Source organism: Zonotrichia albicollis, chromosome 4 (genome assembly GCF_047830755.1).
Source record: "Zonotrichia albicollis isolate bZonAlb1 chromosome 4, bZonAlb1.hap1, whole genome shotgun sequence".
NCBI lineage: Eukaryota > Metazoa > Chordata > Aves > Passeriformes > Passerellidae > Zonotrichia > Zonotrichia albicollis.
This window is the reverse complement of record NC_133822.1, coordinates 51,000,733-51,026,288: the sequence shown is the minus strand read 5'-3', so window position 1 is coordinate 51,026,288 and position 25,556 is coordinate 51,000,733. Positions and strand designations below refer to the sequence as shown.

Below are 25,556 nucleotides of genomic sequence, written 5' to 3'. Positions count from 1 at the left end.
AGTTGTGGATAGGAAGTACTTATGGAAGAGGACATAATAAAGGGAGAGAGAAAAATTAAAAGATTTGTAACATTTCTGTGTTGTGTACCTATTAACGTTACCTGTGCTTTGCAAGGGATACCCTGACTTGTATTCGACAATGTAACAACTTCTATTGAAATATTAGCATGTTGCTGTTTCACTTTCTGTATATTGCTTTAAATCCTAGTTAGCAAGTATTTCTCAGCTAGGTGATATAAAAGAAAATCCTGGCGTTTTTCTTAAAGACTGATCTCTGTTGTAGCAATCTCAGTTCTATGGTTTGATGAGTTTTGGATCAAAATCAGTATATCAAACAAGAAGAATCCCTAGGCTGTCTTCATAAGGTAAAGCCAGGCAGCACAGTTAGATTTCCTTAGGATTCTTGGCAATTCTAAGCTCTCATCTTCCTTATGGTATGTCAGAAATTATTCTTTAAAATGAGGAATAATTTGGCCTTTTATCTAGGAAAGTTGAATAATTATTATGTAGTGACTTTCATCTAGGAAAGTCTGAGTAATTGCTATGTAGTACAGAATAGCTCAGCTGACAGCTTCAAGTCCTTCCTAAAGGATTATAAACAGTCTATTCACCTTTGTAATAGATATGGAGTATAAAGAATAAATAAGAAAATTGCTCAGCAGTGTTTGAAACAAAACTGATGGAAATTCAGAATTCCTGTTTTTAGGGAGATAGTGGTAGTTGATACTTCGTTCAGAATATTTATGACTACTTTGCATTCATGTGCTTAACTGTGCTGCTGTTAGCAGATGTGCACAAAACATTCCTTATGCCATTACTGTAGATTCTTGTTATGACATTTTTTCAAAGTTACTGTTGGAAGCCATGAGTTTTTTCGAAGTAAGTAATGGAAAATCTGGACTAGAATAATTTTCCTGGGGACCAGGGATGCAGAAAAGCTCTGACAGGAGTTAGCCTCTTTTCATTAGATATCAAAAAGTAATCAAAAGTTTGCACTGCATTTTACAGTGCATAGTTTTCTCAAAAGCAAATTTCATTTCTAATGTGAGAAAGGTGATCCAGAATCTGAAAGCAGATCTGGTAGCAACTTTTACATTTTAAAAAGCACTAGAGACTAGAAAGGTGTGGGAAAGCAAAAAGCAGACTTGTTTCATTTGTCAAGAACCTCAGTCAACTCTAATACTGTTCGAGTGCAATACAGATATTTCTGCTTAGGACAGATGCATAGAGTGATAATGGATGCAGTGGAAATATTTTAAAGAAGAGCCCATGATACACAAAGACTTAAATTTTTGCCTTGTAGGAGCCCTACTTAGCCCTGTTTCAGTTCACAGTCTATAATTATCCCAGTACAGGAGGAGAATCAGGCCTGCAGTCCTCCTATCTCTGGGATTGTGTTTCTAAAAACCATTTACGTTTAAATCCTTTTGAGATCTGTGTTTCATCTGAGAGTAGTAGATTTCAAACTTTAGCTTGACTGCTTACCCAGCTAAGCTGGCAGGAGTTGTAGAGTTGTACCCAACTGATCCCTGTCATGCTTCTGGACTTGTGCTTCAGTAACAGTATGGACATTTGAACAGGCCAGAACTGCTGCTTGAGAAAGTTGCTTCACTAAAAAGCTTAGGCAAGTAAATTAAGCCAGTACAGTGGTTTTTTGTTGATGAAAGTGCTTTTCCAGTGTTGTGGAGAATCATGGAGTGTTGTAATCATGAGGCATATGTTCCTTTTGCCGATATAGTTCTTGTGAATGTATTCTCTGCTAAAATTAGTTGTCTGTTGTGATTTGTGTTAGGTTGAGGGCAATAAGTTTACTGGTCAGTGACTGTGAAAGAAGGTAGCAGTGCCTTTGCTGTGATTATAGTAAATAAGGACATGGTGTAGCTCAGGTCTTGATCAAAAGTAACCTTGGTAGCTTCTGCCCACTGAGCAATTCTGATACAGAAAAGCTTGTCGAAAGGGGCAGTGGTACTGATGGGAAGAAGCATACTGATCTGGGCAGAGATAGATTGAAGAACCACTGCACATCTTAGAGCCGAGCTCATGTAGGTTCCTTCTGTGTTAGAAGGCTTGCTAGAGTTTGTAATGTTCAATGTGGAGTTTTTAATGTTCAGTGGTACTGTGCTGTACCTCCCACAATGTTATTTGGTGCTGCTTTTCTGTTCTGCTTATCTGTAAGCATGAGAAGTACTTATGCTTTTACATCTGCGTATGTAAAAGCAGGTGTGGATAAAAGAGTAAGACACTATGGGAAATGGGGAATCTGAGTTTTGCTAAAGGATGTGTTCATGTTTGGGTACTTTGTCTTTTGCATATAATAATGAATGCATGTTCATTTTGATATAAACTCAAAGAAACTAAAAAGGTGGCGTTGAGAACACCAAAGAAGCTATACTGCTATACTGTTTGTACAGTGACCTTGGAACCAGGAGTAGAAGTACCAATCTTTTGATTACTCCTTAGAGCTCATTCATTCAGAATGGGCAGGTACATATGCACAGTTCGATCTGGTGATCCTGGGTGTATTATGATCAATGCCTGTTAAGTTTTGCTTCCATCTGAGCTGGAAGTGTTTCTACTCCCTGCAGAAACACTGTAGGCTGTGTAGTTTCAGTCGTTCACATTGAGCATGGATGTGTCGGCATACTTTGGAATTGTGCAGTATGGTGGCTTTTTATTCATAACTTTAAACACTTTATTTCTTTTGACATTCAGCTAGAGAACCTGCTTATTGGACTAACAACAGAAATGTGCAGATTGAGTACAAATGCCCATTAAGTGTGGGGGGAAGGAAAAACATGAGAAGTTAAATCCACTTGTTTTATTCTGCTGTGTAGGATGCGTGGTATTAAAGTGATGCCTTTTGAGGGAGAGCAGACTGGAGGGAAATGACATGAAAGTAGCAACCCTGGGAAGGAGCTGTCCTGGTAATTGAGGACCTAAGGCCAAATAGGGTCTGCCTATTCCTTCTGTAAGGGAATGAGTTAGCATGTGATATCCTTTGCCATTCAGAAGATGGAAATGTACCGAGCTGCTTACACAAGCTTTGGGATCAGACTAACTATATGGCCAGCTCCCTTAGGCATGAGATACGTAGTTTGAGAAAAGAATTAGGATCTTATTCTGTAAACTTTTTTTTCATAGTTCAAGCACTGAGTTTTATGCCACTGTGTAGTGACCTGCATACTACAGAGTTGTCATGTGCCAAAGGTGTGGTACAGTTTTATTGCCCCTAGTGTTTGAGATATTGGTAAGACTCACTTGTACTTCCTGTCTTCTTTTTTTCCTGTTTCTCTATGGCAAGTGAGTTTCTTGCCAAGAAATGTTTTGGATTTTCTTGTTTTTCTCCTCCTCTCTAGATCCACCAGGGTCAGAAGTGTGCACAGTACTGCTAGAAAATTCATCACCTTAATCCACAAGCTGATGATGTAACCTTTTAACTAATAGGCATAACCTATTTCATTAATAAACAGTGATCATACCTGTTAGTTCAAATTCAGTCTTAGTTCAAGCAGACTTCATCTGAGTAAAGGATAATGGTGTGTTAGTCCAGTTGTTGCCTTTGGATAATTTTTATTTGAACCAGGTAGATTAATCAAACAAATCATCAAACAAAAGCAGTTACTGTGGTAGACAACCTGGAAGGTTTAGCCAACTCTTCAGTCTTAGTCTGGTGGAGTAAAAATGAAAGTAACTAAATATTCCCTGGTGTTATGCATGTCCAGTCTAGTGTTATGTTGTGTATTAACTGCTGAGCGCATTCTGATTTTGAGCCCTTCTAACTCGTACAGTATGTGGTGAGCAGTTTTCTTTCTTCTCTTAACTACTGTGGATACTTGTGGTAAACTGTCTGCTGCCTCCTCCTCATCTTTGTCATGCCAAGAGACTTGCTAGCAGCTCCCTCTCTATGTCCTGTATGGAGCACCTGTTTTCAGTGTTGTGCTGTTGTGTTCAGGCTTGGTAAATGTATTGTTCAGCAGTTCTGCTGCTCTTAGTGCAGCAAACACTGATAGAACAATGTGTGCTGAATGATTTAAAGGACAGAGGCGCAACAGAACCCCAGTTTTAAAAATGAAAAATTCCTGTGATCTGTATCTTGACTTTGTTCCTGATCAAAATGTTACCTTTGGATGTTGTAAACTGTTCATACTCTTATTAATACTTTGTGACTGAAGTCTGTCTGGAAGAAGAGGTTATAACTGTGATTTTATTTTGGAAACTCTTCAAGACAGAAATCCTTATTACTTGTTTGAAATCACAGGATATTTGTATCAAGACTGGGCCCCTTGGCAGAGTGACAGTAGATTCAATATTTAATTGCAGCTTCCCATTGATTCTTAAACCTTCTGTGTTTCAATAACACTTGCTTTATTAGTTTGCTTTCCACTTTGAACTTTGGAGTTTGAGGAAAGCCGAATGCTTCCTAGTTTAACATAAAACATGTTGTGTTGCTATGCTTTCAAGATGGAGTTTCCCCTTTTTTCTAAATTTGTGTTCATTTGTAGAAGCGGTGGATATTTTTTTAACCTTATAAAATGTAGGGAGCTAAAATTATTTGGGAGAGGTGCAGAAAAACGCAGAAGAGCTATTTCAGAAGACTGTTCTGATTCTCTATCCATAGTAAAATGCTGGTATGTGTCGGAAGTCTAACATTTCTCCTGGTAATGTTTTGCAACTGCTTATAAGAGCAGTCTTAGTGTGGTGGGTTTTTTATTTCCTATGTATGCACACTAGCCTGTGGTGAATACTGTGTGTATGTGATTTTAATTAATTTTTACAATGCACAGCAAGTGAACTTTTGGGCCATTTTCCCTGGTAGAACAGAGACAACTGTTTCTTCTATTTGTAATATAATGCAAAAGAGCATGTGTGCAAATACTGTTACTTAAAAATATTTTCTTAAATACTCTTAAGAACTGACAGCTTTTATAATTTTTAGGTTTTTTGATCACTAATGCGAGTACTAAAATGAAACGAATGTTATTATTTAGTGAAACTGAATAATCTGATGAGAAGCTTTCCCAAAACACTTGTGTCTCTTCTTAAATATGAATTAAATTGGCATGACTCACAGGGGCACCTTTCAACATTAAGGTCTATTCTAACCAGCATTTAAGTAGCAGGAGTAGATTTGAATCTTTCTAGAAAGGGTGATACAGCTGAACAAAGGAGATGGTTATTTTGTTGTAATTTTTTGGTCTTTTTATTTTTTTGTTTATGTAGTGAAAACTCCAAAGAGAAATTCTGGTAGGTCATATAGTTTTACCTGAAATAATGAAGACTTATTTTCAGAGCTGATAGAAAATGTATCTGAAGTATGTATCACAAATATGATTTTTAATTCTTTTGGAGGGGAACTTTGTCGGTAGAAGGGAACAACATGAAATTGTTGATTATGTTGTCAATCATTACATCACTTACTCGGAAATAGAACGAATTAAAATTATATTGGCTGGGAAAATGATCAATAATAAAAGAGCTTTAAACTGAGCCAGTTGAAAATTGACTAGATATTAAGGAAAGGTTCAGCCATTTGTAGAGTTCGCTAATCCTTGTGGCACATTATCTTCAAAATTGACACAGCCAAGGAGTATTCAGACTGTAATGGGGTACTCATAGAAATATAAAAACCATTTCCAAAGCACACAAAGATGATCCATATAGAAGGAATTGCTGTATGATTTGATGTCTTAATGTCAAAGCAGAGAGATTTAGCCTACTGGTTTGAAATGGTTTCTACCTGAGTTAGAGAAATATGGAACTGGAAGGTAATGCAAAACTGCTTGTCTGTTTTGAGCATTGAATAATTGCGGACAGGAAAACAAAGACAGGATTAGTTTGTTTAAGAAGTTTGAAATATGGAGCTCTGGAATAACATTTCAAGCAATAACTCATTTGTTTGGTATTTTTCTGGCATTTTCTGGTAGTTTAAGAGTTCAGAGGAACAATTTTTTAGAATTATTCTTGACACATACATGGTATGTCACTGGGTGAAGTCACACCTTGATCCTAGACTTAGAAAAAGTTACAGGTCTGTTAGCTGACATTGAAAATTCTTGAGTTGTAAAATTATTGAAAACTTGTTTTGAGATCATGTTTTCTGATAGCAGTGCTTCTACTATTGTTTCTTACTCTGGTAGCAGTATATTGTCCAGCTGATGTATTTGTTCTAGTCGGAGAAAAAATCTGATGGAAAGCATTAGGTTATCCTCTTACAGAACACATCTTTGTAAGACATATATTGGAAATGTTACTACTTTTCTTTTGGGTTTAGTCTGCTTGTGGCTTGGTGGATGAAGAGGAGAAAAGTACTTTACAGGGAGAAGCATTCTTGTTTCTGCAGAAGCTGCTACCTTGGAGGTATATGTCATAGTGCACAGTCCCTGAATCCTGTGGGTGAATGGTATTTGGTGCTTTGTGGCATCACACTGAGAAACGAGCTGCTTACTGGTTAATTGGGATCATTCTTATTTCTGCTGCTGCAGCTTTACAGCTCCTTCAAGTTACATTGGAATTTTGCTTTTTCATCTCTAAAATCACATTATCTGTACATTCAAAAATAGATTATGGCATTACAGTGATTCTGTTAAAAATGTCACCTTAAAATATTAGGAGGAACATAGAGCTGCAGAAAGGTTCAGAGGTGGCTTTTATGGAGGAAGAGGGCTCTCGAAGGTGTATGAATGATGAGTGAAGTGAAGGCATGAATGTTACGAAAGGGCTGAATAGTATTTAGTACTCTCACCTCTGGTACAAGGGTGCATGTTTTAACTTTGTAGCATAAGTAGATGGTGAGTTGTTCTTTGAACTCCATTAGAATGCGAGCTTGATAGACTGTTTTCCAGGCGGCCAACTATTGCCTGGTTGAGGTCTCAAACCCGTTTTGAGGAGGAGCCTTGGGAAATATATGTTCAGCTAAAAAATATTATATTAATAATTAATTCTTAATATAATGTTTCGTTTTGTTGAATTTATCACTCTTACAAATATAGTTGCATATTCTAAGAACTGTCAAGAAAGCTTTTGAACCAAGAATGCTGATGTAATATATTGAAATACCTTAGGCATGTTGGAGTATGTGAGAACTTTGCATCTGTGACTGAAGCATGTGGGAGGATTTGGTAAGAGATTAGGTTCTGGACAAAAGAAAGAAGGGTGTATTCAGAAGAGGAATTACTGAAGAAGTTAAGGAGTGGCCTTATTAACTCAAGTGAATTGAGGTTATGTGGTAAATAAATGCAGATTGATTAACAGTTGTGATTGCATATGCAGCTGATAAATTGCTGCAGTTGCATTTTGCTTACTTGCCTCATACAGTACCAGTCATGCTGAACGAAATAGCATCATATATAAAATGTACTTCAATTTTTGGTTAACAGTAACAATCACTAACTTCAGAGGGATTTCATGGAAATCCTATAGTGTGAGTTAAAGAGTTTCAAAGATTGCTACATTTTTGTGATAAGTGTTTTTGAAGAGGTGATTGGTATTCTTGGTCATTGTAACCACTATGTATTTGTGAAGGAGAGGCAAACATTGACATATCATCTGGCTTCCTTAACAAATTCAAGGTGTAATTTATGTAAATATGAAGTTGCCCAAATATGAGATAGACTTTCCCAGCATCACAATCCCAGTAAAATCAAACCACCACCATAGCCTCTACTCTACTCTACTCTGGGCTGCCCTAGCATATGTAGAATTTCAGGTGACAGTTTTCAGTTTGCGTTTTTGCAGGCATGGAAGTATTGAATATGTGTAAGTACGTTAGTCAGGTGTACTGAAATCTACTCCCTCTTGTACCTTGTGTTTGTACCTTCCAATCTAAAACCACTACTCAGTCAAGATTTCATGTGTGCTGAATAGCATCGACCCTGGAGTCTGTAATTATCCTTGTCTGGGTAACTAACAATCAAACTAGGTGTTTAATTCTATTTTAGGCTGTTTACATTAAATGTTTAGTGTGCTGGGTGTGTTTGTTTGAGTTAATGAATGAAATACATAAAACTTTAAAGTTTGTAGCTTGATAATCCAGTAAGCAATGGCTGTTAATTTGGACCTATAGAAACCTATAGAATGAAATCATGAAATGCTGTAGGGCTTGGTATGCAAGAGTCTTCAGCATCTGCTTGTATCAGCTTTAATTAATCTTATATCTGAATACAGTATTTGGATGTCTGTGAAAACCAGTCCCTGTGTTTGGGTGATTTTGGTTTGGTTTAGTTTTTTTTCCATTTGCTGTATCAGAAAAAGCCAAAGGGCTTATTGGGTTGGTAACATGCTTAATTTTTTTCTGAACTGAGGCACATGGACAGACTTGTTTGCAAAGTTGCAGAGAGTCAAGCCTTCTTCATTTAGGAAGTGTTTTCATTGTCCCTCTGTTTTATACATTATTTGTTGGTTGTCACTGTTAGGAGTGTGGATCTTAACCATTGCCACGTGTAGGAGCAGAGAAAGGGACTTCAAACTTCCTTTCAAAACTAAGCTGAAATGGATCAACATTTGTCTGCTGACAAGAGTGCTACTGAAGTTCATGCAGTTAATAAAAATCACATTCTTTTACAAATAATTAGGTTTTTTTCTTAGAAAATGATTTTTTTGTTCTTTATCCATATTCACTTACACTTGACTAAGGTTGGGAACCCTGTTTTATAAGTTGGGCCTTAGTTTCTTTTGTATCCTCCATTTCTCCTAAATGAGAAATCTAGCCATGAATTTGATCTAATATGTCAACCTTTATATTTCTATTATGTTTCCTGTTTATAACTAAAATATAAATATAACTCTGATCAGTTTGAGCATGGTTGTGGATCAGCAGTCAAGATATTGTCAGTCAATCTACTCTTGGATGGGCAACTCTTAATATTTTGTGGATACCTATATGCATGGGAGTGCATGAGCTCTCAGTGTGTCATCTCACTCTTGTTAAAAGAACATTCTGAGTTGTAGAACTTTGTTATATGTATTAGTGGTGAGTAAAAAAGAGGTTTTCATTTTTTAATTTGTCCACTAAAATGTAAAACCTTCAAATTATTTCAAAGCAATTGAGTTATAAAGCAAGAGTTCAGCAAATGGCAAGTACAGTTTTGTTTGTAAGGAAATAGCTGTGAAATTTGTTGACATAAAAAAATCTAGTAAAACCTAAATGCTACTATACTGCATTATCAAATGCAGAGTTAGGGCAAAGGTTAATAGATGTCTCTGTTATTTGTCTTATTATGGACCATGTTTTTATCTTAACTATTGCAGTGTTGTCATAAAGCTACAATGTTGGTATACCTTTTTAGTGTTTTCAGACCCTAGAGTGAATTAATTTTTTTTCTTTTTTTCTTGACAGTCAAGGATCCCTTTAGTGAAGAACTCAAAAAAATACAAGTAAGTAAAACCACTTAATGTTGAGATTTTAATCTGTCAGATGATTGTATACAAACAATATAGATCTATTCAGAAGGATGCAGTTTTAGTAAAATTTGCAGGAAGTAAATGCACTTCTTGTAACTGGTATTTAAAATTTTTTTTCATCTTGGGCAATGTAAATAAGTTTACAAGATTTGGCTGTGGCATGCTGGTTGCTTCATACACAATGAAAATAGTACATAATTTGTGTTGTAGAAAGAAAAGAGTATTGGAGATTTTGAGACTAAATTTAACAGTTTTTCACTTACTGGTAACATTTGGCTTTTCAACCTTGAAAGCACAGCTGGTAAGAGATGGTTGACATGAAACCCAAGGATCTAATTTAGTGTTATAGAAGAGCAAGGGTTAAAGTCCTTCAAAATGGATTTTAAAATTTGTCTCTTTCACTTTGATTCCATTCTGTTACTTGTTCCTGTATTTACTTTTTTTGTCTGAAGTATCAGGCTAACAAGTTTTGAGATGTCACCATTGAAGCTATCTGTATTATCCTTAGTGCTGCAGCATGCGTTCAGGTGGTTCTCTCTTCTGACTTGAATTGTAAACATAGTGATCTGCTTTTGCTAGACATATATAAGCAAGTATTGCAAGATAATTGTGGAGGCCTTGGAGGGGGCGTTTGTTTTTTTTTTTTTGGTTTACTGTCTGGTATTTGGTGTTTTTGTTTGGTGGATTGGTGGGTTTTGTGTCTAGGATTGAACTCTCCGAAAGTGAGTAATTGCATATTAAGCAGGTGGCCTTGGCTGGTTTCTTGGATAGAAAATGTTTCTGAATCTCTTGGACAAATTAAATTTCTCGAGGCAGATTCTGGGGATTCTTTCAAAATGACTTTACTAGTGTGGAGAGAATGCATTTTGTTCACTGGACTTGGCCTGCGAGCCTTGTCTATATGTTACTTACTCCTGTTTCTACTACACTGTTCCATAGTAATCCTTTTCCATGCTTGATTGTTTGTTAGCTACAAAGGTTATACTGCTCAGTTGCTTCTTTTATGTGGTCCAACTGTTAATTAGAAAAAAATGGTCACAGTAAAATTTCTCATGTTCATCTCAGTGTAGCTATTAGTGAAGTCTTGGGTGTGCCTACTGGCAAGTAAATTTAACTTGATGCACTGCTGGTGGTGTGTGTGTGCTGGAAGACTGATTTTCCCCTTCTGCCATTCAGAGTGTTCTCCAGCCAGGAAATCAGTCAATGAAATTGGTTAGTTTCCTGAGGAGTATCAACCACATCAACTTAATCTCAGTGATGGTTTTCTAGTACCAGAATAGGGAGAGATGATGCTGGTAATTGGTGCTGTTGGGAAATAATTTGTCCATTGTTTGATCGATGAAAGAAGTATTTTGCTTTTCTGGTAGCAATTTTCTTACAAGAAAAAAAAATGGACTATGCACATTTTAAAATTATGTCAATAATGCTGGTGCATCAGTGAGTTAAGCCTTCTATAGTTATTTTTTTTTCAAAATTAGTATAATCAGCATATGCACACACTGGAAAATTACTTTTTTGAGTATTTTTTGGAATGAAGGCTTTAGTCCTAGCCATTTGATAAAACTTCAACATTTCAGAATAGCCTTCAGTGTACATAATTGTGTATGTAATTGCATGTTCTTTGTCTTCATGTTTTGAATAATTGCTTCTAAATATAAAATGCTCCTGGTCATATTTAAATAAATTTCTTGATATCTTGATAAGTTTAACTCCTCTGTAAGTAGCATCTCATATTCATGCTTCTTTTGGGAATTAGGCCTTTTTGTTTTGTAGTGTATGAAGGAAGTATCAACACTATAGTTCACAGCTTTCTGGTGTGCTTTCTTTTGGCTTTTTGTTTGGTGAGGGTGGTTTATTTGGTTGGTTTTTTTTAAATTAAATTACTGTAGTTGGAAGGTGGGCAACAAAAGCCTTCCTTTGCTTGAATTTTATGCTGGAATGTGACCAGATGGTACTTTAGTGTGGCTTGTATAAAATGCCACAGCACATTTATGAACAATAAAACTTTTATTTTTACACAGTAGCTATCAAAAAAAACCCACCCCAAACAAAACAGATTTCTTTTGAGTCATTTCACTACTCTCTCGGTAGTATCAAAATACTGCTGAGATTCTCTTGGTTTGAACTGGCAGATCCATCAGAGTCCAAGCTGCAATCTAGTTCAGCTTCAGTCAAGATCTGAAAATTCAGTGTAGTGTATATTTGGATTCAGAATCTATTGCCTGCATCATTGTTGGTGTGTGAGACATTACAGCTTCCTACCTGCATATTTAAACCGTGGGGTTTTTCCTCATGGTAATTGAAGATTTTGGGGATAAAAGGAAAAAAGTACATCTGTACTACTGCTTGTTTTAACATAAATATGTTTTTCTCATTCTAGGAAGATGAAATAAGTCTCATGATGAAGAGCTTGTATGCACTTCATGATAAATTGGCACAAGTAGCAGGTAACACTTAAAAAATACTGTGATGTAACATTATGGCAACATAAAAGTCTCTGCTCAGATAGTGATTTACAATAACTGGGTCTCTGATAGCCATTTAGAGCTCCATTTTGGGGAACTTGAAATCCTGTTTCTAGTTCACTGTCTTTTTCCACCAGTGTTGCACCTTTTGCTGCAATGTTTGCTAATGAGATAGGCTCTTGAATATTGTGATCCTGTGTGGTTTTTGACCCGATGCCTGAATACTTTAGCAATCTCATTTTGTTAAAAGGCTTAAATTGAATTTACTATATGCGAAGAGGACTGTGTGGGTTTCTTAAAGGTTGTTAATTCACAGTGGAGAAAATAAAATATTTTGCGACTGTGTTAAAATGGTTACTAATAAAGTGAACAGTAATGGTTGAACAAAATTGCCTTGTTAGATAAAATGTCCAACTTAACCATATGACTTATACAGTAATGAAAAGTGCTGCATATAGTAATGTGTCAGATTTGGTGTTTAGGGATAGTATTATTGAATATTCAAAGTAAAAAATAGGGTGGTTTTATCTAGAGTCGTAAGGAACGCAGCTTTAAACTGTGCACATCGGAAATGGTGAAGTTAAGGCTGTGATTATAACTTTGGCATCTAGTAAATGAGAGTTACAGCTGAGTCTGTGTCATGACTATTAAGCCATTTTTATCATCCTTGCATATTTAACCCATCATGTGTTCAGGAGGTCTTACTGGTGTTTGTGCCAACCATTTGTTTGGCATCAGCAAGTTTTACCAAGAAGGCTTTTCCATTATTATCAGGTGCTACAGACATTTTGCAAACATGAAAAAAATGTGGAAACAGCTCTGTGTCAGATACAAAGCCAACAGTGTAATATGTCAGGGCTGTATAGGAAATGTGTGAGAAATTTGAACAGCTCTGTAATACCCTGTACATTGCAACAGTAATCTATCTTCATGCAGAAACATTTTGTTTCCACAGCATTTATGGTGTCTGCTGTGAATAAAATAGGTGTTTGGACAAGCCCCACATATTTTGGTTTGTTTACATCAGAGAATCCCAGAATGGGTCAACATGGAAGGAACCACAGTGGGTCATCTGGGCCAACCTCCTTGCTCAAGCAGGATCATCCCAGAGCACAGGGCATAGGGTTGCATCCAAATGGTTCTTGAACATCTCCAGCAAGGGAAGCATTCCACATGCTTTCTGGACCATCTGTTCCAGTGCTCAGTCACCCACACAGTAAAGAATTCTTCCTCACGGTCAGGTGGAACTTCCTGTGCATCAGTTTCTGCCCATTGTCTCTTGTTCTGTTGCTGAGTACCACCAAGAAGAGCCCAGCTCCATCCTCTTGACTTCCTCCCTTCAGATAATTATAGCATTGATGAGGTTCCCTCTCAGTTGTCTCTTCTCATGGCTGAGCAAGTCCAGCTCCCTCAGTCTTCCTCATTAGAGTGATGCTCCAGTCTCTTGATCATCTTTGTCTTCTGACATAGACTGTACTATAGCTGAGCGTTCCAGGGGATTGCTGCTTTTCCTTGCTTAGATCACTGTCATGCTGCTTCCCTCTCTTTTGAAGAGTGTAACAACTTGCTGTTTGTTCAGTGTGTCATCTGGCCCTCCAGGGGCCACACAATGTACTAAATGGGTAAAAAGGTTTAGCACATAATTTCTACATCCATGAAAGAAAGGGAATTTTCTTTACTAGCTGGGGCTTACTTCAGTGTACAAATCTTTACCTGTCTGCCTTATTAAGAAGAATTTGTATGCTCCAAGACAGCTGCTTGCTTCACTAGGTCTCAAAGATGCATTTTTCTCCAGTAGTCTGTTTCTGGCCAGAAGGATCTTCAAATGCTTCCTTTTGAAAAATAGAACTATCCTGTCTGGTTAGGTGGTACTCCAGACTGGAGCTGTAATGTGAGATTACCTGGTTGCTCAGTGGAGTAGCTTTGATACAGTCTGAAGAAGGACCTAATCCGTCTTTACTTAGACAGAAATTCTCTTCAATGCTAAGTTTCTTAAGATACGAGAGGACGATGTCTGCCATCCAGTTTTGAATACTGTATTGATGTAGACCTGGCACACTGTCTGGAAGCAGTTTAAAAGGCATAAAACATAGAAAGCTCTAAGGGAGATGCAGGATTTAAGAGTGTTGATCTTGTGCACAGTGCACCACTTCAAAAGAGAAGTTAAAGAATACAGATTTACACAAAGTGGTGCCTTTCAGGTCTCTCTGTCACATACTTGGAAAAGTTTCTCTCATTTCATACTTGGCTATGAATTATTTGTTCATGTTATAACTATTAATATTAAAAAGGCAGGCTGGAAACTTGAAGTAGTCTGTTCTGTTAAGCTTTATTCAACATCTTGACTACCATAAAGATGGTCCCCTCAAAATTTGGTTTCTAGCTCTGTTTAATAAAACAGACTCATTATTTTTACTGATCTACTTTCTTACCTTGTCAACTTCAAATGGAGGGCAAGTGATGGGGCTTTTATTATAGAAGATGGAACATTAATTTTTTTAAGGAAGAAAATGTCAGAGTAATAGTTTGTTCATTTTGAGTTAATATACCATGTTGCAATTGTAGATACCTATTCTGGACTGTGGTGCTCCAATATGTTGTCAAATTATTTCATTATCCATTATAGAAATGGGTTGCCTTTAATGCATCACTGTTCTCAGAATTACTGGGCTGCCAAACCTATAGTGAGTCATTTTTTGCCTCACAGGAAACTCAGAACCTGATGAGCAGATAGTGCTTCTCCCTTGAGTTGAAATTTGTGTTCCCGTGTTCTTATCTTGAATGGCTTAGCCATTCTTCAAAACAGCAACTTTTTATAAACAGTATATATTTCAGTACCCAACACTTTCTGCTAAAACAAAATACCTGCTTTTTAAAAATTAGAGTTACTTCAGCATATGTTAATTACTGGATATTTTGGTCCTTCATGGAGAGACTTCAAGAGATCACATCCATTTTCAGTCAGACTTGCAAAATTAATAAATCTAACCACTATAGTCACAAGAAGCAACCAGCCACCCATGGATATGACCCTTTCTTGTAGATAAATGATTTTTTAGGTAGCCACTTCTCTTGCCTGGCATTCTTCAGTGTGACAGTCTATCGGATTTAGACAGTTTCCTTCTTTTCACGGGTCCTTGAAATGCAGGGGTGAATTAGGCTTTCATATGTAATAAGGCTTCCTGATAAATCCATGGCTGGGAGGAAAAACCTGGCAAACCACCTAACATTATTTTAATATTAATTTCAAGTATGAGTTACTATATCTGATGGCTGTCGCAGGCTCTCTGTTCTGTCACTCTCCTAATCTTTGATTTTTCAGGTGATTGATACTGTGCTGTTTCCAACCAGTGATTAAACAGCTGTTTGGCAAGTTCTGGTGTTCTGCAGTGTTGTTGAGCTGTTGAATTTGCCTTTAGAAGATCAGGCATTCTTACTTGCTCTTGGTCTTCTGCTTTTCTTGAGCTGCCCACTTCAGTGTTCTGCTGCAGGTAGCCTGAAAACATGAGACTTACTGAACAAATGTCTTGTCCCCAGTTTGCAGTTTGTATTGGTGGCCATATCATATCCAGCTATAAGCGAGAGATCTGTGCTAAATCCATGTCTTCTTTGAAATACTAGATTTCCACTGCATTCTGCTACCAAGTAAGAAAATTACTTACAGAGTAAAGCAAATACTTCAAAATTTTAAATATTTCTGTTGCCTGTATATGCTCCAGCTCATAAGTTAAATGCCTAAATAAAAGTCAATTTCAAATATTCTAGCCTGCATAGAAAAAAAGATCTGACTTGGTTTTTATATTAGAAGCAGTTGAGGCATAATAAGTATTTCTTTGAATTGAAACTTTAGTTACTTTTTTGGTAGTGGTTTTAGAAGAATTCTACTTCTTAAGTGGCTTGCCCAAATACACTAACATAAGCTAAAGTGTAGTTTTGTGGTTCTTGCTGGGATGTGCTATTTGCCTCCCTTCAAAAGCAGAGGTTCTTTGGTTGCTCTTGAAGTTGGTGATCAGTAGCCAAGGAAAGTTTAAGCTCAAAGATTCATGCTTTCTAAAGTAAGCTCACAGCAGACATTATAACAGAGGGGCAGTTTTTACAAAGAGATGAGATGTATCTTGCAGCAGCCTTGTGTAAAGTTTTTTTGCCTGTGCTTCAGTTTCATTCCTGAATATAGGGCCTCAAATGGAACAGTGGGAAACATTTTTGGCTCAGACTATGGAAAGTGGGTTTCCAGGCCAAGTGGTTAATGATTGCACCAAAGTTATTCAAAGTAAGCCTTCATTTGCAGAACTATTAGCTAACACAGTGACTGAAATGGCATATAGGAATATCCTGCTGTTGCAGTAAAACAGAAGGTTGTCTGGCTTGTGAAATGCCTAACTTTCTGCAAGCTTTCAAATTCATGAGTTTCTCAGAAGAAAGCTGTTAAATGGATCTCAGCAAAAGATGTGTTGAAATGAGAAACTGTGTCTCCAATAGCTTTTTGTACAAGACTGAAACTCCATAACTGATTAGCTTACTTTTTTTAAGTGGGAGACAAGATGAAAGTGATTTTTATTACTCTCCCCCCTGCCCCAGTATTGCTTGAGGGAAATTTGAACTGATGGGCCTTAGACATTGACAGAGCCCAGGCAGCAAAGGTTTTGTTAACTGTTAAACTTGTTCAGAGGGAATACAATTTGAAGAAAAATTCAGCAGCAGGACTGAGAGGAAACTGTCTGCTGATTTCCGAAGATGAGACCAGAAGCTGTTAAGTCAGTGTGCTGGCTGGGTGCTGCATAAATGTAATTCTTGGAAGAAGGCTCATAAGATTAGCATTTAAAACTACTAAAGTAATTTAGTAGTCCCCTACCTAAGGGAGCTTTTGTTCTATTGTAAAAGGCAATGCTGTGTTCTCAGAAAGTGGAAAGTCCAACATGAACCCTGAAACTTCTTTTTAAGAATTCATATTTTTCACAATCTGTCTGCTGCTCGTGTGTTTGTTTTGCTTTCTCATCTGCATATTAACCTCACCCTTTTTATTCTCTCCCATTTATTTCATAACAGGACTTTTCTGCTAATCTGGATAATTGAAAAAACAACCAAAGCAAAGCTTAGCAGAAGGGTCTCATCCCCCTTCTCTCACGAGCTGTTTTGTTCAAAGTATGACTGACATGCTTTATCTGTATTAAAAAGACCTCAGAAAGACTTCTGGTCTTACCAAACAAGAGAGAAGGCTTAAATGTAGGAATACCTGTTCAGACTTGCTCATGTCATACAATTTAGTATCAGGTGTAAATTGTACATACAGCTTTTACAGAGATATGTTTTGGGTTTCTTGTATTCATTCTATCAATTCTAGATTTAAAACAATATGTTTACTCCAGAGACTGTATGAGTACGATGTATAGTTATTCTAAGTCTGCTCATCTTGAAACATGAAATGATGATGATTATACATGTAAATTTACAGGCTGTACAGTTTAGGCTGTAAACCAAAGTCTGCCTAAATTACATACAAGAAAAGCCCATAGCTCCAATTCAGGTGCTAAAATTAGAGTGGATTTTATGAAAGTGGTGTCCATTTTCAGCAGTGATCTGTCTAGTTTTGCGATTACAGTAGACTCAGGCACTTTGAAAGTCTTAGATGTTGCATGCTAATTTTCAAGTGAAACAACTTGTAAAATTTTCTGCTCAGTGCTTGATTGAAAATACATGCATGCACACAGGCTGAGTTCCAGCAGCACTTCTAGGCCAGTTAGCACTCTTACAAACACTGCTCCTATTTCTCTATATCCCAGCAGTAAGAGCATCCCTGTTAGACTACTGTGCTTGCAAGGCCAAATTATCTTAAATCTGTTAAAGTGTATTAAACAAAACTTCTGCAGTCTGAGACGGACTTTGGCTTCATAGAAATGTGTATTTCTTTGGAAGTCCAAATGAGTGAGGTGTGAAGGTGCTTCTCCATAACTTGCTAGTGTTTCCTAACTTTTGCTCACATTGCCTTGAATGTTCTTGTTTTTGTAGGGAACTAATACTTGAAATTGCTTTTCAAAAAATATATTCCAATGTAAGTGAAGGTTTACATTTTACAAAAGCACAAGTATCTTAAATTTTCTTAGCCTTGCTATAGCTTTGGGAATAGTACAACTTGGCATAGATTCAAGAAGGTAAGGCAGGCATAACACTCAGCCAGTGAAAGACTGGGTTTGTTGTTTCCTATTTTATTGTTTTGGCACAGTAAAAACATAGTTGCAGATGCCAAGATTTAGGGTTTTTTTGAAGAAATAGCAGGGGAAAAAGTGTCTTGCCAATGCTGACAGTTCTTCAGAAATGATGGCCTAGTGATGGAAAACTGGCGTTAGACCTTTTCCTTTTCTGTATGGCTTTGTGTTGATATGACTGTCACTACTTTCACTACTTCTTCGTTCATTGCATTAACCATGTACCTTTAGTTTAGCAGAGAAAACCAGGGAGATGATGGCACATTGCTCTGAGGACTGACTATGCATATAAATACCTTATTTCCTGGCTACTTCTGCACACATTCCAAAACCAATAGAAGATGTTAAAAGTGCCTGTTTCAAGCTATAGTGGGATTCTGTGCAGGTTCAGGAAAGCAATGAGAATAACTTAGGCCAATCTAAAATGTGGTAATTTCATAGTGCCTGAAATACTGTGGATGTATTTCAACTGGAACTTGGGCTCTATAAAAGATAATACAGGTTTTGGAGTTAAAGGAAACTATCTGGAAGCTGAGTCAGGGTACAGTAACTTTTATGGTAATGTCCTTCTGACAGTTCTTCATGCTGCCTATTATTCTGCTTTTGGTGTAAATACCAAAACACACTTTCTAAACAGCACATGAGATTGTATTGCTGTAATTTGTGCATATTATTAGTTCTGAAAATCATCGGGGTTTTTAAACTTCTTTTGAAGAAGAAATTTGTGCAGAGAGTTTTTCCATATTTTTAGTGGAACCTATGAGAATTACTGTACTGCTAAGACTGCTTGTGTAAGTGTTGTTAACCATAAGCTGGTGTTTAGGTGATTTTGTTTTATATAATGCAGTTATAAATAGATTAAAATTATAGTTTTCATTTTACCAGGGGAACATGAATGTGGCAGCTCTATTCAAAGAAACCTTACCGTCCAGGAGGCAGCTGCATATTTAAAAGTAAGCAAATGAGTTATTTTTCATTGATTGTATAGAAGATCTGTATAAGTTACAATTTGCAAGGCCTGTTTTTGTATCTACTGTATTGACTAAAATTTGACTTAATGTTAAATAGTATTTAGAAATTATCAGAACTGATGACTTTAATACATACTACATATGATTTTTATTTGGGGATGTAGTGAGCATTTGGGGAGAGGGAGGATAAAAGAAACAGAATTAATGACAATGGAAGTGTAGCGAGCAGTGCTTCAGTGACATGCAGGGCTTTTTCGATGGAAATAGTTGACCAAGATGAAAATAAATTTATAATACTCAAATATCTAGATGCTTCTCTGAAAATCACTGTTTTGGTTTTTGAGACTTAGTAGAAAGGGATACTCTTCCCTTCTTTGTGGAGTATGGTTGATGGGTAGATCTGTGCAAGCAGCCTGACAGGCAGCAGCTGTTTGGAGAGGCTATTCATTGATGCTTTAAATAGAAATGGTCAAAAAAAGTCCTTTTTGTTAATTTGATCACTGTGCAGTATTTTGAAATCCCACTCGCTGTTATTCCCCTGCCTCATCCCCAAATAAAAGATGACTCTTGCCTTGTGTTGACAGCTGTAGGGTTTATTTTAGCCCATGCTGGTGTACCCTTCAGTGGAAAAGTACTTGAAGCTTTTAAGAGGCAGAGAGTGTAAGATTTCTTTGATTGGATGGGGAGGAGGTAAACTGATGTATGTAATATACAAATGTGTAGAAATCTTATGTTTTGGCAAATGTGTATGTAATAGACAAAAAGGGGCAATGCTTTAGAGCATCCCAAAGAAGCTGCTAACACTGGTTTATGGTTTGGCAATAATAATCTATATCAGTTAAAATCAGTCCATTGTGGAAAAAATTAAGGTTATGCCCTAGAGCTGATTGTGTTGCCTATCTGTTATGCTGAAAAAATGACATAACTGTTCACTGTTACCATAACTGTTTTAGCTGTGCTAGAAAGCTCAAGTTTAATATGAAAAATTGTTGCTTTGTAGGAAGTCTTATTTAACCATACAGCTTCTTTGCAGAATTTGTGTGTTCAGTGATAAAATTTTCAATACTTTAGTCTCAAAGGTAAAATAAAACCATTACTGTCTTTTCTTAAGTACTTATGCTTGGATTCTAAGCCAACGTGAGATTCAGAGGAAAGATGAAAATAAAACTTTTTTGGGACTGTAATTTCAAATACAACAGTTACTTCCATCTTCACTTTTCTCTTTCTGCAAAAGAGCATGCAAGATGAGCTATGGAGAAAAGCCTTAGCTCAGATAGCAGTGAGTGTTATCCTATTAGAATTAATATAAAATAATTTTTTAAAAGTCAATGTAGTGATGTCAGTTCTTGATCTACAAATCCTGGAATTTTTTTTCAAAATATCTGTTAAAGCTATATTTACTCAAGCTTCTTAAAAAAGAATGGAGCATGGAACTGCTTTCATAGGAGGCGTTTCCAGCAGAGTTCAGATGTAGTTGAAGTTTCGCTCTCAGTAGATTTCCAGCGATCGCCGCCTAGTGGCTGAATAGTTTTTTCTTACTCTATTGAGTTATGACTAAAACAGTGAACGTGGCTTGGCTTTTCAAATACTCCTTAGTTTGAGGAATGCTGGTGAGTCTGGGAACTGCTTGTAGCACAAATAGATTTACTTTGTGCAGTGGACACGTACTGAAAATCTGAAGTATCAGGAACGAAACAATACAGTTTTAACTACTGCTCTGTATAGTATCTCAGTTTTATTTGCATGATAAGTCCCTGGTTATTTATGAAATTACTGATTAATATTGTATTTTGACAGAATTTAGATCCAGAATATGAAAGTGTACTTAACACATCATTACAATGGATCTTGAATAGTGGGGAAGATGTTGGCATAAAGTAAGTGGTGTTTATTTCTTCATTTAATTTCTTCTAAGAGAATGTGTCCTTTTTCATAAGTACTGTATGTTTTTGAATAGGTGTCTCAGCAATGACCCTAGTGAGATGGAAGTCACTAACGTGACAGATGTGAAGTATCTGGAGTCCACTAGTCCAAAGATGTCTTTCAGGTGTCGTTTTCGCCGTGCGTTTGTTAATGTAACTCACAGATTATCAATATTGCTTTGGGGTAAGTTAATAAAACAATCAACCTTTTTTGTTGTAAATCATATTTATCTAAGTGCATAGGGAAAAGCAAGTTTAGAGAAAGTTTTTATTCAGCCATAAAACTTAGAGTTTCCGTTTGTATCCTGATTAAATTGGGGTTTGATATGCATTTCTGTTGCACCACTGTATTTCCACACTGGTTGTTATCATCTGCTTCTGTAGTCAGCTGAACATATTAATTCTTTGGGAAATCTTTTTCCCTGCCAGAGCAGTAACTTATGACTTTCAAAAGTTCCCTGTTGAACTGACCAGAAAAAGCAAACTGTTCAGTAAAAAGATGATAGCCTTAATTTTGAGGATATTTCACTGTTGTTCCAGGAAGTTTAAAAAATAACTGAAGAAAAGATGATCTGGAATACTAAGCTATTCTTAAAACAATTGAATGTTTTCCTAGAAGTAACAGCTCTTTCAAGTGGAAGAGTTTGTGTTCCTGTATAAGAGTGTAAAATACAGACAACAAGTACAGTGTACTTCACTAGTTTTGGAATGTACAGTGCTTGTTAGATCGCTCAGTCTACTTCTGAAGTACGCTCTGTAAACTCTGTTAAATATCCGGTGCTCTAATACTGCTTAAAGTGTATTATCCATGTTAATGCAGGTGTAGCAATGGTTTGGGGAGTCTTACACTACATGAAATACCGTTGGGCAAAAGAGGAAGAAGAAACAAAGCAGATGTATGATATGGTGGTGAAAATCATAGGTATGACATGTTAATTTGTGTCTGATATATCTGTATCAGCTTTGTATAAGCTTTCAGAGTACTGTTAATTAATTCAGTTAATGTTTTTTCATGTTTAGTTGTCATACTGTTAGAGTTCTTGGTCCAGTGTGATCTGTGTGTTTTATTTCTCTCTTTTTTTTTTTATTTAAATACCCCATCCTTTCAACCTAATCAAAGCTTTTGTCATGAAGCTTGTAATTTGTGAATTACATCAACATGGCTATAAAGTTGCCATTGACTGGTAGTTTTTTGTCCTCCTATTGAATACAAATATAAATGTGATGTTTGTTTACTGAAGTATAGCAACATGTTGCTTTCTGTATGTGTTTTTTCAGCTAACTTCAGATAAAATATCCACTCCAAAAATGTGTGGTAGCTCTCAATACCATCCTTAATGTTTTTTTCATAGAAAAAGCAGCTTTTTTAGTTAATTACTTTTAGCAGAAGGTTTTTTGGCAAAATAGTATGCGTAACTGAGATCTGAAATCCTCTCTTTCTACTTGAAGCCACAGTGTTAGCAGTAGGTTCAGTTTGTAGTCTTTCTGTTTTGTAGTTTTGTAGTCTTAGTTAAGTTGTTCTATTACTTTCATTTATGGTAGTCACAATAAATACAGAGATGGTAGAGGAATCAAAACTGTTCTATTTTAACCATATGCCTACCTTTTTTGTCTGCAAATCAAGTTTTGTTGAGGTGGAAGGAAAGCACTTTTTTTTCAAAGATGGCCATCTTTACTAACACTTAAAAAGTACCAGTCAAGAGTAAATGTAAGAACTATCTTCCTTTACTTCAGAGTTACTTGGGATATCTAGATACGCTGTTAATTTGCCTTAAGAATGTTTTGGAAAAAACAATGATTCAAAATGCCAGAAAAACCTAACTATTGAAATCAGGAAGAGTGTTCAGCGTGGGTTTTAATTGCCTGAAGTGATAGTTTTCTTAATGTTTGCATGAGCTACATAGTTATCAGTTTGGTTTCTTTTTTTTTGTCCTCAGATGTTCTAAGAAGCCACTGTGAGGCGTGTTCAGAAAATAAAGAGTTGCAGCCTTACATGCCAATTTTGCATGTGCGTGATTCTCTAATACCACCTCAGGACAGGTGCGTTCTCACTAGAAGTACTGAAAGGGGGGGAAAACTAGTAAAAATAAATTGGTCAAGTAACTTAATTTCAGATAAAAATAACTTAGTTTCTTAATAGATTGCACAGTGTAGTATTTTGGAGTTTCCTATTGACACAGATGGTAGGAAAATCATTGGATTCTGTTACATTGGATTCAAGTATGCAAGTTGTTGTTATGCTAACTTTGTGATTCTTGTTTCAATTTTTAAGGAGGAAGATGAATAGAGTCTGGAACAGAGCAGTTGACTTTCTTGCAGCAAATGAATCTAGGGTTCGCACAGAGACACGAAGAGTGGGTGGTGCCGAGTTCTTGGTCTGGAAGTGGATGCAACCTTCTGCAGCATGTGACAAAATTTTAGTGATACCATCGAAAGTGTGGCAAGGCCAAGGTATTGAAGACGTATTTTGCAGATAGATGCAGAATTAAGACAATTATAACTTAAAAATAGTACTCTGTTGCTTGAAAACAGGCATGAAAGACTTGTTTTCTCTCTTGCATTTCAGGATTGTTATAAACTGTTAGTGCTATTTCTCTATTATCTTGTTGTATGGACTTACTTTTGGTGCATTGTGTCTGCCTTGTTTTCAAGAGAAGGTAGCTTTTTTGTTATAGCTACTGCAGAAATAGGCAGTGGGTATTTAGCCAAAGTGAGTTACTATTTCTTTTTTTGTGAATTTAAAAAGAATACTCTTTAGTTGGTCACATTCTGACATGCTCACACTTACTGTTAGTAGTGTAATTGATTGTGTATGACAGCAAGTAAATTGTGTCTTGCAGACTTAGGTTTCCTACTGTTAAGTTGCCAGTAAGCTGCCTAAAGACAAAGTTAGGGGGAAGAGATAATTATTTTAAAAGGGAAATTGCCAGGACAAAAGACTCCTCAATTAGGAAAATGTGCATTTGGAACATCTAATACTGTTAGATGTTCTATCTCTGTCATAAATGTTTTTCTACACTCCATTTGTTTTTCAGACTCTCTGGTCAGCATTTGCTTTAATAGAGAAGGCAGTTTGTCATACATGGATTTTTCAGTGGTCTGTCACTTTTCAGTTTTATCATGAAACCAAATGGCAAGAATTTAGTAGGTTTGCAGTTGTATGTCTGCAGTGGTCATATTTTCCTGGTTTGAAAAACCTTTCTTGGTTTTTCTTTCTGTTTTCTTCATGTTAAGCTTCAGGTTTTGGTTTGCTCTTTTTTTTTGTCAACGAAAAATTGAAACTATAGGATTTGAATTTTGGTTTGCAATTTAAAAAGAATGGTCATTTCTATCTCTGCCTGAGTGTGAAAGTAAGTAATATCATTATATACTTCTCAAACTTATACTACTGGTTTTAGCATTACATTTCTCATTTTAAATAATTCATTGGAAATGAGGGCTGCTTTTTTAAAAGTACCACATGAATGCTGCTGCAGGCTTGAGGTTCTGTTTGCATTAGTAGTAATGTGGCATTCTGCTGTGACAACTGTATTGCTTAATTTCTCAAAGTTTTCATGAGTGAGATGTGTATGTGAACTTTATTCCAGGAGTTGTGGAACCTTTTCTTTCCAGGACATTGTACATTAGGGATGTGCAAGCACTTTAGTTGCAATACAGAAATGGTGGGTTTTGTCAACAGCTGTTTCTGTTCCATCTCTGTAGTACTGCCACAATTGAATTTCAGGCACTTAAATTGAACACATCTTCTGCAAACCATATATGTATTATAAATCTGAGTCTTCTACATATTGTAGTGTTCAATGCAGGCTGGGAAACATCATGCTCTGGTTTCAATTTGCAGCTCATTTGCTCTCAGTTTTTCTTGTCCTGTTTGACTGCAGTATAAATCACTCCATGGCATTCTGTCCTGTATTAGAAATGGGATTGGATTCTCCTCACCTGGAGACCCCTCAGTGTGTGATAGCTCAGGTGGTGTTTTGCTACCTGTAATATACATTCAAGACTGTAAACAGACCAGTGGTCTCTAAAACTTCCTAGAAAGACTGCTGTAGTAATACTGATATGCACCATCCCAGTCTGAGCATCTGATAACCTGCTTCAGCTTATTGCAAATATGGACAGAATAACTTCATCTCTCAGCTGTGGCTTTCATCTGTATGTCGCTTAGAGAGTATGTACTACAACTTCCTGTTTCAAAATCCATTCTGTTGCAGTCCTTTGAATTACAATTTCTCTGATTTCCTTGTTATGTTTGAAGTTTAGTGAAGATCTTTGAAGAGCTGAAATTGCATACTTTGGCTCTAACAGAAGGGCGTGGAAATGGGGTGGCTGAAATGACAGTGGGTTATTTGGGCTCACGACAGTCAGCAGGCAAAGGCGATTTTCACATGCAAAGGCTCTTTCTATTTTGCACTTCTTGTGTTCAAATGACTGTTGGAAATAGTTCTGTTGCATAAGTCTCATGCTTCTTGCCCAGCTATTTCTTTCCTGATGTTAGGAGTTCTACATGTATGTGTCACTTTCTTCCTTTCTTGGAAGTATGCATTAACTGGAATTTAAGTTCATACTCCAGTTCTGATGTTTGAATGTATAAGT

The 25,556-nt window shown here is 36.6% G+C and overlaps 1 protein-coding gene across 2 annotated transcripts in view; it reads left to right on the top strand.

The window, feature by feature from the left end:
• The window catches only part of LEMD3 (LEM domain containing 3), a 40,210-nt gene that overhangs the window by 6,204 nt on the left and 8,450 nt on the right, over positions 1-25,556 (top strand). Inside the window, exons 2-9 of one of the 2 annotated variants that reach the window (XM_014272455.2) lie at positions 9,335-9,372; positions 11,780-11,846; positions 18,953-19,020; positions 20,836-20,915; positions 20,996-21,144; positions 21,781-21,882; positions 22,898-23,000; positions 23,233-23,411. In XM_014272455.2, the coding sequence (XP_014127930.2) occupies positions 9,335-9,372; positions 11,780-11,846; positions 18,953-19,020; positions 20,836-20,915; positions 20,996-21,144; positions 21,781-21,882; positions 22,898-23,000; positions 23,233-23,411 (786 nt within the window). Of the gene's footprint in view, positions 1-9,334; positions 9,373-11,779; positions 11,847-18,937; positions 19,021-20,835; positions 20,916-20,995; positions 21,145-21,780; positions 21,883-22,897; positions 23,001-23,232; positions 23,412-25,556 lie in introns of both variants that reach the window. The other variant, XM_074539776.1, reaches the window with a different exon arrangement.